Source organism: Ambystoma mexicanum, chromosome 10 (assembly GCF_040938575.1).
Source record: "Ambystoma mexicanum isolate Mex_15411 chromosome 10, UKY_AmexF1_1, whole genome shotgun sequence".
NCBI lineage: Eukaryota > Metazoa > Chordata > Amphibia > Caudata > Ambystomatidae > Ambystoma > Ambystoma mexicanum.
The window spans coordinates 1288172390-1288190285 of record NC_090932.1 but is presented as its reverse complement, the minus strand read 5'-3'; the positions used below and the strand labels follow the sequence as shown (position 1 = coordinate 1288190285).

General features: G+C 49.9%; 1 protein-coding gene across 3 annotated transcripts in view; it reads left to right on the top strand.

The window, feature by feature from the left end:
* The window catches only part of ASCC2 (activating signal cointegrator 1 complex subunit 2), a 1015237-nt gene that overhangs the window by 385336 nt on the left and 612005 nt on the right, over window positions 1-17896 (top strand). For all 3 annotated transcript variants that reach the window (XM_069619287.1, XM_069619286.1, XM_069619285.1), the window contains one exon: window positions 2750-2860. In XM_069619287.1, the coding sequence (XP_069475388.1) occupies window positions 2750-2860 (111 nt within the window). The remainder of the gene's footprint in view (window positions 1-2749; window positions 2861-17896) is intronic.

Sequence of the window (17896 nt, the reverse complement as noted above, 5' to 3'; positions counted from 1 at the left end):
ACAAAAGTGAAGAGGTGTTAGATCTAAGTGCCCTCGCAGCCTGTTGCCAGCTCTTTTGAGGAAGAAATATCCAACTTCCTCACTAACAATACTAAAACAGGATCTCAAATCATCCTACTTGGGGACTTAAACTCAGGCCTCAGCGATCCCAAAGATGCTAATGCGCTTTCTTTGGAAAATACCATCTCCCAACTAGGGTTCAAGCACAGGGTTACAGCCACAACACATAACAAAGGCAGAAGCTTGGATTGGCTGACAGACCACAACTGCACCACCTCCATCTTTAAGATTGAACCAATTGCCTGGTCGGACCACCATGTCATCTCCTTCTCCATCCAAGGGAAGGTGCAGCCAAACCCCACACAGGCGAGCCTCCCGCAAACCCTCTCCAGGAATAACCGCAACATCACGATGCACAGCCTTTGCCCTCTAATCCACAATATCTTGACCCCAGCAAATTACACCAACCTAGATGTGGATCAACTTGCCGACCTCTATAACAAAACTCTTGAATCAGCAGTTGATACCATTGCCCCCATCAAACTTACCAAAGCCAAACCGGCAGCCCATCTGAACAAATAGTTCACTCCGTAGCTTAAAATCCTTCAGGACACCAAACGGGCGGCAGAATCCGCCTGGAGAAAAACGCCTAACCTGGCCTACAAATCACTATTCACGGCTGCGGCCACCACTTACAAATCAGCCATCCTCCTGGCCAAAAAAGAGACATATGACAATAGGATCAACAATGCGAAATCAAGAACAAAAGAGCTCTTCACTATCCTCAGGGAACTTGAGTCTCCCTCCACACCTACAGAAACCTGCATGAAAGACGCAGATTTGTGTGAGAGGATCCAAAAAGCTTTGGCAGACAAAATGAACGAAAGAAGTGGAAAGAATCATCAATGGCATGAAGCTTTCCAGATGCCAAGGGGAATCCTGCCCAGCCTCCATCATTCAGGAAGGTGCCAATGATCTTGCCCCGTTTATAACGGCCCTAATCAACTCCTCCTTCAAAACAAACTCAGTCCATAGCAGCTTCAAGGAAGTCTGGGACATGCCCCTCCTAAAAAAAAAAAAAAAACCTTGACCCCAACAACCCCACTAATTATAGGCCAATCACCACGGTCCCTTACATCCTAAAGATCTTAGATAGAGTAGCCTACTTTGCAAATCCAGAAGCATCTGGAAGAGAACAACCTTTTTGGCCTCAGACAATCTGGCTTCAGGCCAAGGCACGGAACCAAGACAGCCCTTCTGGACCTAAAATTCCAGATGGAAAAGGCGAAGGACAAGATTAACCTAGCCATTCTCTTGCTGCTCGACCCCTCGGCAGCCTTCGACCTCGTTGACCACCAGATCCTAACGGAACATCTGACGGCGTCAGCTGCTTTCTCCATCAGGCGACTGCCCGGGTCCAGTCCTTCCTTGCCAACCAAACCACCTGGCTCTTCTCACCGGGGGCTTCAGCCCACAACATCCCCATACTTTGCGGTGTCCCCCAAGGTCTGTGCGTTTCACCAACCTTACACAATATCTTCACTAAGCTATTGTTCGACCGACTAGATAACTTGGGTGTCACTTACACAAATTATGCTGATGACGCCCAGGTTCTCATCACCCTCTCTGGTTGCTATGAAGAGGACTCCACACGTATTAACAACCTCTACCTGGAGATCCAAGCCTGGATGGCAGAACACGGCTTATGCCTCAAGGACGAGAAAACTGAGCTTCTTCCCGTCGGATCACAACCACGGCTAAACAAACTGGACCCCTGTTACCTTCTATCAACATAGATGGTGACCTAATAATCAAAACTCTAGGGGTCTACTTGGATGCCACACACTCACTCAAAAAACAGGTAAACGCTACACCCTCCTCCACGGCCTACACAAATAAGCTCATCAATGCCTGTAAGGCTTTCCTCTCGCCGTCTAGCTGCATTACCCTAGCTACAGCGCTAGTACTCTCAAAATCGATTACTGCAATACTCTCTTCCTTGACACCTCAGAACACAACCTGAACAAATTGCAGGTACTACAGAATAATGCCCTCAGAGCAGCCCTGAGTATGCCGCGACACGCTCACATCTCTAGCTTTAGACAAGATGCCCATTGTTTTGCAGTACGAGACCGAATCACACTCAGATCACTCGTTGTCGTCCACAAGTGCCTCGCTAATGACACCCCCAAGTACTTGGTTGGCAGATACATTTTGCAAACACATTTCAGCCAGATCAATGAGAACGTTGTACTCTCATTGCCTATCCATCCCCAAATTCTCCCTAAAAAAAAAGCAGGCGGCTCCAGCTTCCCGGTCCTAGCAGCCAAACTATGGAACGCTATACCAGTGAAACTTAGAGCAGAACCCTCCTTTTGGACCTTCAGAGCCTTAACCAAGTCCTGGCTTGCCAACAAGTACTCTTCAACTGCCTGACTCTTCATCCACTGCCTCATCACTGTATCATCTTATGTTTGCCTTCTGGCCACTATGTTACCCGGTCACCTGCACTTAGTGTCATTATCATTTATGTATATGTATAATTTGTTGTAACTTGCTCTAAGTCTCTGGCACCCAGTTACCTCGGGGTTCAACGCGCGGTAGAAATACAGAAACTAAACTAAAGTCTGTCAGACAGATGCGCTGGACTTGTGCTATATAAACAACTATCTGTATTGCTTCAAGGTATGCACGTTTCTAGAATCTTTCATGTAGATATTGACACGCATTTCTTTCTGTTTCTTTGAAGGTCTTTAACAACATTCTTGGTGAATGTGGTTTGCAAGAGGAAGGAGCCTCATGTGAGCCACAGAGACTAGAAGAGAAAATCAGAGTAACACCTTCTGAGATGCCGCTGCAGGTTATTAAGTGGTTATTTTTATAGCTCTGCATGTATAATGGGCAATTACAGTCGACTATAAATACATTTGTGTAATAATGCATTATTATCATAGTTTTAGTTAGTCTAACAAGGTCAAGGTCATGACCCTGTCAGGGTAGGGAGGCGAGGGACTCCTCCCGACCTGGGGCTGGATGCAAACCAGAACCGGCCCTCTCCCAGGTCAAAGGGGCAATCACTGAAACCTCCTCCAGTGCCCTGATGTGAATGTTTGCACCGCTTTGTCACATGATGCCTCTCAGTACTTTTTCTGGCCAAAGCTGTCTTACCTCTTTCAGGACAACAACTCCCAGAATGCATTTAGGCCCATTCAAGAAACCCCAGACTGGAGCCAGGAGAATTGAATCAAGAACTGAGGTTTTTCTTGGCCAGCAATCACCTACCAACCCCAGAGGGATGTACAGAAGGAGAGAGAGAAGAGGAAGAAGATCAGAGGGTGTGAGAGAAGACAGAGAAGGAGTGAGTGAGAGAGTAGAGGGTGAGCCAGAAGGAGTAGTGAGGTCAGGCAAAGGTGAGAGCTCGTGCGTGAGAGAGAATGGTCCATGGCGTTTGTTACTGACCAAGAAAATTACACTTTCTGTTGAGAAACCTGGGGAGTGTTCGGTTAGAGCACACCTAGAAGAACAGATGGAGCCAGATAGTTAAAGCTTTAGCATTTAGGCCATCATCAAAAGCACGTATTGGACAACAGTGTTACCTTTCTTTAGCTAGGAAATCTGGAGTTTAGGGATGCCTGAGTTATGGTGGGGGGAAGTCCATTGGAAACGAGAGTGGGGAGCCCATTAAACACCTTACCCTGAATAAAACCAGCAAAGTTTTCTTTTTGCTGCTTTCCCTTCATAGACATCAATGGGACATCCCACCTTTTGCTCTTGTTTTGAACCTTGCCTCACTTTTGGAGGTAAGTAAAGCCTTTTTCTAATGGATACCTTCCTCCAGTGGTTTCCTCATCTATGATAATCCCATCCGCAGTGCAGCATCTTTGTGACCCGTGTTGGACAGGATGTCGGGCCAGTATATATTGTGGTGCCACCCCTGTGTCTTCAGTTCTTTTATTCCATGTACTTTGTACACTTCAGGAACACACTTCTTAATTTCCACAAAAATGCCCAACCGCGCCAAGGCCTCAGGTTTCAAACCTTGCGTGGAGTGCAGCCGGTAGATATCGGTTTCAGATCCCCATCATATATATTCATAGTGTGTGATGAATCCAATGGAGTCATCACTGACCTCTCAGCTGTGACCTCCTCCCATGTGGTTAGGGGACAGCAGCCGCTACCTGTTCCTGACCCTGGGAGCGGCTATTTGATGGAGGATCACAAAGGAGGAGACAACCTCCGGGGAGATGTCATGGCTTCATTGGATGAGATCTGGTATCCCCCATTTGCCTTTGAATACAATCCTCTCCTACCCAATACCCTCATGCCCTATTGCCATACGTCTACACCTCACCCTTAGAAGAAAAAGGAAAACCTTTCCCAAAATCAGATAGATCGAAGTTCCAACTCTGGTCTACTTTGTGGAAATTAAAAGACCACCTTCTTCCGTTCTAATTGTACATCATCTAGAACTGATTTGCCATTTGAAACTGATTATCCAAGCCTTTTTTTTTAAACCAACCATAAACAATAGACTTATTTTCCCAAAATCACCTGAATACTGGGACGAGGAAGATGGAGAGAGCAGTGCAAAGCAGAAGAAGGCAAAGACGCAATGAGCGCTTTAGTTTTCCAAAAGCACCTGTGCCCGGAAATGTAAACAATGGAAGCAAAGTGATAGAGGCTGCTGCTGTGTTAGGGAGAATTCTCTGTTAAGGCTAATTTCCCATACCTAGTGAGTTCCCCAGCAGCTTTGCTGGATTTTTGGGGTTTATTTTTTTCTCCTGCTAAGAGTGAGACTCTTTTTCTCCCACTCTTAGGCATGATTTGTGTATTTCCTTTGACTGTAAATGTGTTTTATGGGCTATGGGGTATTTTACTCCATAGGGCTTCATGTGTTTTTGGTATGTGTGCTACACAGCACCCTCAGTGCAGTAACACAGGGGTATCATAGTGACCCCCAAAGATAGACTCCATACCCTGGGACTGACTACTGTCTCCCAGGGCATGTAAAGTCACCATTGACTTTACTAGTCTTGAATTCTGAACAGAACCAGTACAAACCATCATATTGTGGACGTACTGGCCGGGGCAATTCGATTGCCCCGGGGTCTGTTAGTCGAGGTGGCACGTCTCCGTCCCCCCTGATCGAGTTTTGGCTGGTGGCCGTGGATACTACTTTTTATATTCAACCGCGAATATTTCTCTATGGGATTTTCCCATTGTTCGAGGCTACTATCTTTATTTATTTAATTACGATAGCCTTACTACTGTCTCCCAGGGCATGTAAAGTCACCATTGACTTTACTAGTCTCAAATTGTGAACAGAACCAGTACAAACCATCATATTGTGGAAGTAGTGGTAGGGGTAATTCGATTGCCCCTGGATCTGTTTTCCAAGGGGGCACTGTCCAGTCCCCCCTTGTCGAGTTTCTGGCTGGTGGCAGTGGATACCACGCGAAATATTCCACCGGAATATTTCTTATGGGATTTTCCCATTGATTTTAAACGCACCACTTTTTGTGCAATGTTAAAGATACCGCCGGGTTATTTATTTAATATTTATTCCCCGGTTGGGTCTTTTTGCCAGGACTGTGTTTTAAAATGGAGTTTGTGTTTGCCTCTGAAACTCTAACCCAAGTCGAGCCCTTTGTTCCAATTTTTGGCGGGCTTCTCCACAGAAGCCCTCCAAATGGTGCCACTCTGTCTGGGGTCAACAGGGTGTGTGGGAGGAGGATTAGGCACCCTGGACTGAGTTGCCTTGGCAACTCAAGTCGCACTCTTGTGTGATTGGCCCAGTGGTGAGCCGCCCGGCTCACCGCTTAGCATGTTTGAGTGACAGCTAGGCTGTTGAATGAGGGTTTTGCTGCATAAAAGCAGGGCTTTGGGGACTGGAACTTCAGAAGTCGCCACAGGACCTAAAGAATCCGAAGCGGGGAGAAGCTGAGCCATCTACAACGACAACACCACTGATGGAGCCCTGCTGTACGAACTCACCACTTCCCCGACGACAGAGGAGATCTTCTTCCAGGAGAGTCTTCTTCCCTTTGAGCTGGTGTGACCAACCAGTTCGCCTTTTTCACCTTCCTGGATGTCTCGTGGTCGAATCGCCCGTGCCAAGCACCCCAGCGGCCGGATATCCACGCTTCACCACTACCGCGAATAAAAGGGTCATACCTTTTTATTGGGAAACTTCGTGGCTGGTTTCTTCCCTGGCAGTGCAACGACCTCCAGCTTTCCTCCTCGTCGAGATCATGTCTTTCCCTGGACGAAGCCACGACTTGCACCCGCTGCCAGGAACAACTGCCCCTGCTGGAGCTCTCTCACCATTTCGGGTACTGTGTCCCCCCTGGTCTCCCTTGCAACAGATTGTCCAAGGTGTCCCGTAAATCCTTGACTCTCTAACTGGGTTGACCTCAGACCTGCTAACTTTACCTTTCTGAACTGATCCAACCTCTTTTTGACTTTCCTGCAAAGACTTTGAGTGCATTTCCACTGTGTGATCTTGGGCACATTCCGCCTTGCTCGCTCCAAGAGTGGGCCTGGCCTATGAACTTTTCGCTCTACAGTAGACCCTGCCTTTCTTGACTTGCTGTGGTTTCTTAAGTGTTGGTACTGTGTTATTTTCCTACTCTGGCTTTTCTCTCCCTTTTTAAACAAATTATTGGAGTGCCATCTACCGTTACACGCTCACCTCTGTTTTGCTAAATAAGTGGTGTCTTAACCTAGACTTGTCGAATAATTAACTAGCGAGGTGTATATACTTATAGTGACTGTGTTTGAACTTGCTTGACATATTAGTGCCAGTGTATTTCCATAAGTGTGTTTTAAAATAAATAATTATATACTTGTATACCAAAACTCTGGTCAGTGTTTGCTTGCTCTACTGTATTTCTAGCCCTATTGTGTATACTCTATATACTGCCTAACTCTTCTTGAGAGAAGTCTGACTACTCAGCCACAGCTACCAGGTAAATCTGGGTGGTGCAGACTGCTACCAATTGGGTTTACTGCTTACTCCTGTGGTCTTAAACTTTTTGCAGTGTTCCCCAAGGGAACTGCACAGGTTTCTGCCTAACATGCTGTTGTTGAAAGAACGGTTCACCTCTTTGCGAGGCTCAAGATTTAGGGAAGCAAAGACTGGTCTGGTGGAGCTGTGCGGCTCTCCATCCAGGAAGAAGGGAGGCACTGCAAGGTCTGGACGTGTTGCAGAAGCACCAGGAGCAGGGGGAAAACTCCTGGGCGTTCGCCAACCACAGAAAGCACTACCTACCTACCGGAGCCTAAAGCGAAGCAGGCATGCTGAAGCAAAGCCTGCGAGAGACACCTGAACGAAGAGAACACAGTCACGATTAGAAAGCAGCCGGTGTACCTTTGCAAGTTGACCGTGAATGAGCCCGAAAATGTCAGGAAGAGCCTTTGTGTCAACCCAGTAGCATATCGGTGAGCATGCCAAACGAGAATAATAGTTAACGGAACAGAAGAGAGAAAGCAAAGAGACTAATTGTGAAGCGAGAAAGTGAATTGCAAACAAGACCATCATCAGTATGTGAATGTATGGAATGCAAATACATGGGGAACCTGAATCAGGTAATATATCAAGAGGATATATTATGCAGCAAAGGGAACAGTGCAACTTTTTTATGACACTGCTATTGTGGGCCAAGAAAGACGCAAGCAACTGTTGTATGGAGAATTTTTTGTATTGGAAACCAGGGGAACGGAACCACCCTTTGGAATGTGGACTCTTGATCCTTGGAGAACGTTTGAGTTGGAGCCATTTATTCTTCATTTTACAAAGTCTTTTTCAAGCACCTAAGGTTAAAGAAATTTCCCTTTTCACCTTATAGTTTAGTTCATATAGCCTTCGCCAACGCTTTCTCTGCCCCTCCTGCATCTCTGGCAGATTCACACCCTGACACAGGCCTTTCCAATCACCACTCTTCTATCTCTGACACTCTTGATGTACTTACCCCTGTCATGAGGATCCGCTTGAAGGTCAAAGCCAAGTGCAACTCTTGGTACGACTCAGACCTCGTCACCCTTAAACGCAAGTGTTGGGTGGCTGAGAGGAAATGGCTGGCATCTTGTGCATCCTCTGACAAACTGGCCTGCTGCCTACTGCAATGGCAATACCGACTCTCTGTCCTCACTAAAAAGAGAGCTGAAATCCAAGCCCACGTCTCTGCAGCATCTAACAACTCGGCCGTACTCTTTAAAATCTGCAAGAAGCTGGCCAATCCTGCTGCAGTCTCTACCTCTCCTGTCCCCTCCCAGGCCCTCTGCACGGCATTGGCTTTACATTTCATCTCCAAATGCCAGGACATCCTGTCCACCCTCTCGTCCTCTCCTCCTTCTCCCTCTACTTTCTCCTCTGCATCAGTCCTCCCTGCAGCCACCTCTCCTCCTCCCTCCTCTGCCTTTCCTCTGTTCACCCCTGAAGAGGTTTCTAGACAAGTCCGATCTATGAAAGTCTCGTCAAAACAGGTTCTTCCCTGCTCATCCAAAACCATCAAGGACCACATTGACACACTCACTCCAGCCTTGTCAGACTTTTGCAGTCACTCTTTCGCCACTGCAACCTTCCCCCTGAAGCACTCTATTATGCACCCTCTTCTTAAGAAACCCTCAGCCGACCCCTCCTCTCCGGCTAACTATTGCCTGATCCCCATTACTCCTTTCCTGGACAAATGCCTGGAAAAGCTGGCCATCTCCATGCTTCATCTTCACACTGAATCTGTTGCTTGTCTCCGCGACCATCAGTCTGGCTTCAGAGCAGCCAGAAGCCTGGAAACTGCTCTCCTGAACATCTGTGAAGACCTGCTCTCTAACCTCGATGCCAATCACCCCTCTGTCCTCCTCTTACTCAATTTTACTTCTGCTTTTGACATGGTCAACCATGCCATCCTGCTCAACCGGCTCCGTGATGACCTTGGTATCACTGATCAGGCCCTGGCCTGGCTGGCCTCTTTCCTCTCTGACCGACCCTCCCAGGTCCAACTTGGGTCCTTCCTCTCCTCTATCTCACACTCTCCCTGTGGTGTTCCCCAGGGGTGTTCCCTGCTGTTCAACCAATACCTGACACCTCTCGCCCACTGCATTGCTGCTTTCTACTTAACTTTCAGTGCTCTGCGGATGAAACTCCGCTCACTTTCAGGCTCCCTTCAGCTGCCTCTACTCCCTCTCATCCCGGATTGCCAGTCTGCAAACCAGGAGTCGTGTGCCGCCAATGATCTCTGCCTTAATGCCAGTAAGACAGAGATCCTCCTCGGCACACCTTCACCTTCCTTTCCTGTCACTCTCTGGCCGTCCACTCTGGTCCCTCTTCCTTCTCCCACCTCTGATGCTAAGAACCTCAGGGTCATCTTTGACTCCACCCTCTCCTTCTCTCCTCACATCTCTGCCGTCTCCAAGAAGTCAAACTACCAGCTGCACCTCCTCAGAGGTATTCTTCCATTCCTCACCTTCCCTCAGAAGCTCACTGTCTACGGAGCTTTGGGTCTCCCTAGGCTGGACTACTGCAACAGCCTCTTTCAAAATATGCCTGCCTCTACTCTCCGTCCTCTACAACTCATCCAGAACAAGACTGCGAGACTTGTCCTTGGCCTCAAGCCCAGGGATCATATCTCTCCAGCCCTGAAATATCTCCATTGGCTTCCACTGGCAGCAAGGATCAAGTTCAAGACCCTCTGCATTGTCCACAAGGCCTTATGGAACCTGGGACTGCAATACCTCAAACTCTCTCTTCGGAAATATCTTCCAACTCGAGCTCTTCGCTCCTCCGCCTCCAACTCCCTGACGGTCAGTCGTTTCTCCAAGCAGCGAGTTGGAGGCAGATCTTTCTTTGGCTGGTGCCTCCCTCTGGAACAGCCGCCCTGCCTCTCTGAAACTTGAGCAAAACCATCTCCGGTTCCGGAAGCACCTCAAGACCTTCCTCTTTGCTTCTACCTTCTCTCTTCCTCTCCCCTGCTGATCTCTTGTCTGATACTGCACTGGTCACCTGGTAACCCTCTGAACTTGGGCCCAGGTCCCTGCCCGTCCAGTTGCACTCCCGCACGGCCTCCGGGCATCCCCTGCACTTGTGGTCTGTATCTGAAACCCTATAGCTCCTTTACCTGCACTTACTGACACTTGTTCTCACCACTTTTAACACTTGCACTTGCCACCTGTTGGCTGCACTTCTTGTTTGTGATCCCATATCCGGCACTTGCCCATCCTGTCTCCCCTGACTGCCCCCGCAACCCCCGGCACTTCTCCCCTCTCCGCTGCACTTGCGCAATCTCAATGTCACTAGGCCTAGTAAGATCCTTGTTTTTGTCCTCCCTCTGTTTTCCCTCCCCTCCCTTGCCTCATCGCGCTTGAAACACTTATGTATAGACGCGTAATAAATGCCATATCATATATCATATAGTATGAGGTTCAGAATGGAACTTTTGGACACAGTGACAGTTTTGGTTTTGACATCTTTACACAGACAGATTCTTAGTTTTGGTTTTAAGAAGGGAAATTCCTATTAGAGCAGGGTCAGAGAGGCCTTTTCCCAACCCTTTCATTTTCAATAAAAGTATTTAACCAAAAACATGGTTAACTTGTGCTGAGTTTTATTCCTGAATCCTCACAACTGCTTGGGGAGAAACATAATAATAATAAGGTCTTGCCAATCCATGCACCCCAAGACCCTCTGGGAAAGGCCAGCTAAGCTCTTCACCTACTTTCACAAGTAGTCGGGTGAGGGGATGTGGTTTTGCGGGAGAGCTCTCTGAGGGCAGGTCTCCTGCAAAAAAGACAAGAAGAAGAAGTCTCCTTAAGAGGTCTCACTCCCAGGTGGTTCCTCACGGCACCATTCCTCTTCGTCCTCAACAAAAAGTGGTTGTTCCAGAGACTCCCCGGAGAACCTGCCTCAGGTACAGATTCCCACCCAGCTCTCTTATTTGAATGGAGTGTGTCCTCCCACGTATTTCTCATCTTTGACATGTAATGTCTAGCTTCAGCTGCTTCTGAGGTTTATTTTCGGCAGAGGGCGCTGTGCGTCGATGGCATTGAGTCGATGTCCCTCGAAGGCCTCCGTCGAGGGTGATGTCATCAAAGGGTAGATATAGCTCGCGCAGCACCCGTTGGCCTCAGTTTGTTTTTTCTGCGTTAGCATTTGCTTCGAGTGAAATTCGTCACGCCTCTTCTGTGATGTACGTTACAAAAAACTTCGAAAATATGTCTTCTTCTTCGACTTAGTCGATGCCGAAGTCTGACTTTAAGAAATGCAGACACTGTGGCTCGAAAATGTCACTTACTGGCCCGCATCACATCTGCCTCGGGTGCCTCGGGGAGAGCCACGATACCATTGAGTGTTCCAAGTGTCAGTCCATGCCAGGAAAGGCCTTGAGGGAACGGAAGGGGAAACTCAAGGTAGGAAAACTCCCCAAAAAGTGAACTACTCTGAGGTCTTGAGCCACAGATCACCAGTGGGGGGCAGACTGTATCAGCATCAGCAAGAATGGCGAGACATTACTTCGGATGCATGGGCTTTGTAAACCATAGCCCACGGTCATAGCCTTCCTTTAATAAGAAGACCTCGTCGGAATAATCCACCGGGGAACCACTCTGAGGATTCCGAATCTGCTCCTTGTGCAGGAGATTTTAACCCTGCTAGAGAAAGGTGCTATAGAACCACTACCTGTAGTGGAGAGGAACAAGGGATGGTACTCCCCATATTTCTTGATTCCCAAAAAGGACAGAGGACTGAGACCCATCTTGGTCTTGAGATATTTGAACAAGTTCCTCAGGAAGGTCAAGTTCAAGATGGTCACACTTTCTCAGATCCTTCAGGCCCTCCAATTCCAGGATTGGTTGGTGTCATTGGACCTTCAGGATGCTTATTTTCATGTGCCAATCCATCTCAAGCACAGAAAATATCTGAGGTTTGTGCTTCTCGCTTTCAGTTTCGAGTTCTGCCATTCGGGCTGACCTCCGCCACAAGGGTTTTCACCAAACTGATGGCAGTAGTGGCAGCGAGCCTCACGCGAGCGGCGGGGGGGAATTCATCTCTACCTCTACCTGGATGATTGACTGGTCAGGGCACGTTCTCCCGAACAAGCTTTGGATCATCTCAGTCACCTATCACTCTCTTAACAAAATCTCCAGTACATCGGAGCTGTATTAGACACATCCTTGGGAAAGAGCTCGCCACCCAAGTTGAGGGCTCAAGACATTCTTCAGATGGTTACCAAATTTCAGAGTGCCCAGAATGTTCCGGCCTTCGTTTTTTTCTTTTTTTTTTTAGGTTGCTCGGCCTCATGGCATCTTGCATTTCTCTCGTGCCAGCAGCCCGTCTGAGAATGAGATCCCTCCAATAGGCTCTTAGAGCACAATGGTCCCTATTCTCGGGAAAGATGTCGGACTGACTTCGGATTCCATCCAGAGTCTCACAGGATCTTCTGTGGTTGGCTCGCGAGGAAAATATTCTGAAGGGAGAACCTTTTTGGCAACCATAGCCGGAGATTACAGTAGTGACGGACGCCTCACTCACGGGCCATGACAACAATCTGACAATCAGCGGTCGTTGGTCTCCATCAGAGTCCAAACCACACATCAATCTTTTGGAGCTGGGGGCAATAAGACTAGCGCTGAAGGTCTTCCTGCCCTCTGTCCGGGGAAAGAACATCCTGACAACACTACCTCACCAGGAGAGGAGGCATAGGGTCACTACCACTGTGCAGAGAGGCAATGCAGCTCTGGTACTGGGCAGTTCAAGAAGAAATCTCCCTATCGGCAGGAGAACACAGCGGCAGACCCTCTGAGCAGGCAGAGCACAGTCTCCCATGAGTGGGAACTAGCTCAGGAAGTCCGTCAAGAGATCTTCACCCTTTGGGGAACCCCTCAAGTGGATCTGTTCGCGACCGGTGTCAACCGGAAGTGTGAACTGCACTTTTCCAGGGAATTTCCTCCAAGACGAGCTCTAAGAGACGTGTTCATGGTGGACTGGGAGTTTCCAATGCTGTACGTGTTTCCTTCGGTCCTCGTCATTCCTCATGTAATCAGGAGGTTGAGAAGGTTTAGGAAACACATGACCCTAGTTGCTCTGAATTGGGCCAGGAGGACGTGGTATCCAGACCTTCTGGATATGTCCATCTGTCCTCCCATGCCTCTTCCACAAAGAGAGGATTTTCTCTCACGAGAGGAGGGTCAGGTTCTCCATCCAGAGGTCAAAACTCTCAACCTTCACGCTTGATTTCTGAAAGGCTGAGAAACAAGGATTGGGACATCCCGGATGATGTGATAAAGGTGTTGCTTTCAGCCAGACGACCAGCAAAAAAATCTTTGTACTGTTGCTGTTGGAATAGGTTTTGCAACTGGTACAAGGAAAAGAATGTGGATCCTTCTGTGTGCTAAGGTTAACCTTTAAGACAATCCTATTGATAGCTCTGACATCAGCCCGCAGAGTGAGCGAGTTGCAGGCACTTTCATGCAAGCCACATTTTACTGTCTTCCACAAGGACAGGTCTGTTTTAAGGGTCAGACCCTCCTTTTTACCAAACACTGTTTCAAACTTTAATTTGAGTCAGAAAATTGTTCTGCCTTCCTTCTATGCTCCACCTCATCCTGGTAAGGAAGAGGAAAGACTCCATAGGTTGGACCCTAGGAGAGCGCTAAGCTTTTCCATCTCCTGAATGTCTAAATTGAGAGTTGATGACCAACTTTTTTTTTTAAACTCTGTTTATTGAATTTGAACAGCACAACAAAAATAAAACATTAAAATAAAATGAACATAGGCATTTATCCAAAAGACAAGGCAATATCGAGAATGGCATACCCCATATCTTTTCAAATTTGTGGGGACAACCTTGCGCGTTATAAATTTGGTGCTCCGAAGCTGCGTATCTGTTCAGTTAGTTGCTCCAGCGGTTCAGATGCAGTGGGTCTGCAGAGCCCCAGTTGACAGCGATGAGCCTTTTGGTCGCCCCTAGCGCGATCGCCACAAACATTTTTTCGTATTTTGACAGGTCGACTTCCCCCCAGATGCCCAGAAGTGACATTTTGGGATCTCCAGGTATTGGTGTCGCCAGGACCGTGGAGATCGCATTGATGCAGTCCCCCAAGAAGACTTGTAGGACCCGACAGTCCCAGATCATATGGTAAAAGGTGGCCGGTACACTCCTCCATCTGATGCATGTCTCATCCTCCGTTCCCCCCCACCTGGCCATAGCGGTGCGGGAGTGATAAGAACCGTGTAGGAATCTAAGCTGTATCAGTCTGAGCCTGGCTTCTATACCAATTTCTCTGGGTGACATTAATGCGTCTGTCCAGTCTTCTGTTTCAAGTCCACCCAGATCTCTCTCCCGCTTTTCTTTGAGCCTGTCAAGCTGTGTGGCCCCGAAGGAATTAAGGGCCTGGTAGAGGGTAGAGGTGACCTTGGGGGGGATTTGTTGCGGGAGGACATTGGTCTCGATGGGAGAGCAGGGGGGTATGGTTGTTACGTCAGGGAACTGGGCGTGAATGGCGTGGGTCAGCTGCGCATGTCGAAACTGGTCCATAGGTGCCAGGTCGAATTGCTCTTGCATGGCTTTGAAGCTTAGGAGACAACCCTCTTGGATCACCTGTGCCAGTGCGTTTTTCCCTTTTGACCCCCAGTGTTGCGTTATGCCATATGGGTTGGGATAGTGTAGGCTTTCCCTTCCAGCCAACCAGATCATGTGCGTCTCGCCAGGCGCGACGGATATGATGTATCATTTTGGGCAGCATCTGGCTTCGACTGTTGTTGGCATACAGGACCTGTAGTGGGGGGCCTGGGGACATGGGTTCCAATTCAATACGGATGTGTGGGAGTGTGGGGTCTGCGTGTAACCGATCGTTCACCACCCCTACCTGTGCCGCTAGATAATACGTGCGTATGCAGGGTAGACCGATGCCTTCCTCCCATACCGATCTCTGGAGCGTGTCAAGGGCAATCCTGGGTTGCTTCCCTCCCCATAGCAATTTGCGAAGGCTCCTGTCAATGAGTATGAAGGTTTCCCGGGGGATAGTGTGCGGGGTGTTTTGGAGAACATATAGAAGTCTGGGAAGGGTCATCATCTTAAACAGTGCAGCTCTGCCTATCAGTGACAGGGGGAGTAATTGACAATGGGAGACTTCGCTATTAAACCGCTCCAATACGGGTTGAAGGTTGAGTTGGAGGAACCCCTCTAATGTCGGGTCAATTCTTATGCCCAGATATTTAAATCCCCTGATACAGACATGGTTGGGGCAAGCCTCTGGGATCGCGGCCTCGGCTCCTTGGATGGGAAAGTAAATGGTTTTGGCCTCGTTTACCTTAAGGCCTGCAAAATTTTGGTATTCCCTAAGGATAATGGAGATAGTCGGACATGAGGTATTTGGGTTACTGAGATATATGAGGAGGTCGTCCGCATAGAGTGAGAGACGGTCCCCCATCCCCTCCGGCCAGGCAAATCCGGTCCAGTTTTGGTTTGATCTGAGTTCTATTGCTAGTGGTTCGATGGCGAGGAAGAAGAGAAGTGGGGACAGCGGAAATGGTTTAGAGGACCTGCCGTTTACCCTCGCAGTGGCCTCTGGGGATGCATAGAGGAGTTTGACCCATGATATGAATGTCTGCCCCAGGTTCATTCTGGCCATGATTGCCCATAAAGCGTCCCATCCCACTGAGTCAAATGCCTTTTTGAAGTCCACCGCCAGGAGGGCCAGTGGTGCTGGTATTTCTGTGTCTCTCTGCTCAGAGCGAGTTGGATTCTTCCTAAGTTCATGCGGGTGGATTTAATGGGCATAAACCCACATTGGTCTGGGTGGACGAGTGTCTCAATCACCTTTAGTAGTCTGTTGGCCAGTGCTCAGGCAAGGACCTGGGCCTCTCCATTAATCAATGAAATGGGGCGGTAGGAGGCGCATTCCTCCGGGGGTTTTCCAGTTTTATGTATAACGACAATGCAGGCCCTTCTAAGGTCTGGGGGGAGTGCACCCTGCTCTTTACTTCGGAGGAACATGCGGAGCAAATGAGTCGGTAGTGCGCCGCCAAGGCATTTCCAGGTCTCTGTCGGAAAGCCTTTGGGGCCTGGTGTTTTCCCGGGTTGGAGCTGTGCGATTGCTTCTTGTATTTCATTCTCCGTGATTTCAGGAGTTCTGTTTGCTGTTGAGAAAGCTTCGGGATCTCAATCCGGTCAAGATAGCAAGAGAGGGGGGGGTGCTGTTGAGCAGCCAGCAAGATGGCTGCCTAGTCTAAATGCTCCGTGGCCCGACTCCGACTAATCCGCCCCAATCAGCGGCTTGAGGAACTGCCTGGACCCCTGGATTCCAGTACCTGCTCCCCAGCGCCTCTACACCGTCCGGACTGAGTTTGGACCGGAACCGAAACTTCTCCGCAACTCCGCCGCCACCTGGGGCCTTCTGAGCCGCGTTCTCCCCCAGCGGCCCCTCCCCCCTCGACTTCGCAGTAAAGCTCTGCTCCGTCTGCCTGCGAGGGGTGCAGCCGCCTGGAACGCCGGGGCCCCCATCCTCTGCCCTCCCGCCCTGGACTCTACGTCTCGGAGCAGCTGGCAGCCGCGATCCATCACGCCCTTGCTGTCCCTACGAGGGTTGCACCTGGGCCCTCCGACTCTTGGTGAGTGGCCGGGGCGGCGCCGGCCCTCGGCGGGCCGCCTCTCTCTGCTGTACCGCGGGGACCGCAGGAGCAGCCCCCGCAATCATCACATCTGCGGCTGCTGATCCCGCGGACACCTGCGGTTTTCACCTGGCGGCCGCCTCTGCTAGTAGTTGGTCTCTCCATGTTCCCTGCCTTGCGGACCGCTGCGGACTCAGCTGCCCTCTGAGCACCTCCGACCTCGCGGGCTGCCGCCTGCGCTGCTGGCCCCGTGGTGTGGCTGGGCTTGGCTGCGGTGCTCGACCTGTCTCCTGCTGCGGATCCAGGGCTTGCTCTCGCCAGGATCACTAGCCCCTGCGGGGTGGGCCCGCTCCCGCCTGGACCACCGACCACACACTGGCCCGCAGAGGGCAGAGGTGAGGGGATTGGGGGTGCGCGGCGCTGCAAGCTACCCCATTTTGCTGCATTCTCCTTGAGTTGCGCCCGTTCCATCCCCCGGGTGTCCCTGGCCCCCAGCCGCACCGGGCTCCCTCGCGGCCATTCATCTTTCGCTGGTGCGTCTCTGAGAGCTCCATATCCCTCCCATTCCCGGACAGTCCATTCACTTGCTGCGATCTGAGCACGCCAGGCGCCTGGGACATTGCCGCCCGCCATCACTGACTTCTTCTGACTGGGGCTCTCCGGGCTCCCGGGCGGGCGCCGCTGGGCACCGTCCCATCCGGACCACACTGCTGCTTCCGCATCAAGGCTCCTCCCTGAAGCGGACTAAGAGTCATATAACACAACTGCTGTGAGTGCCGCTCGCCTCGGCCCCCTGGGCGGCTGTCGCCTCCTCCCGGACTGGGCCTTGGTCCCTCCATAAACCCCCTGGGCCTGGCGGTGCAGCCTTCTACACTCCACACACTACTATTCTCGGTGTGCGCCCCGACCATGTCCGGTAAGGCACGCGGGGCCAACAAAGCTGGAGCAATGGACAAATTTGCTAAATCACTTGCTAAACAAGACCAGACGTCCCTCAGGACGATCTTTATGCATCCCCATGCCCTCCTCAACCAGACCTTACGACACTCATGGAGTCTATGGCCAAAAACTTTGCGGCATTCCATGAAAAACTGGACGACATAAATGCAAATGAGGCCTCACTGCGTACTAAATTGGATCAGCATGGTACTAGGCTGGTGGAGGCCGAGACTAGGATTGGGACCACTGAGGATGAGGTACATGTGCTCCGAAATACGGTCTCTGATTTGGTGCGGGATATGAAGCAGGTCAAGGCGAAGTGCGACGACTTAGAGTCCAGATCCTGCAGGAACAATA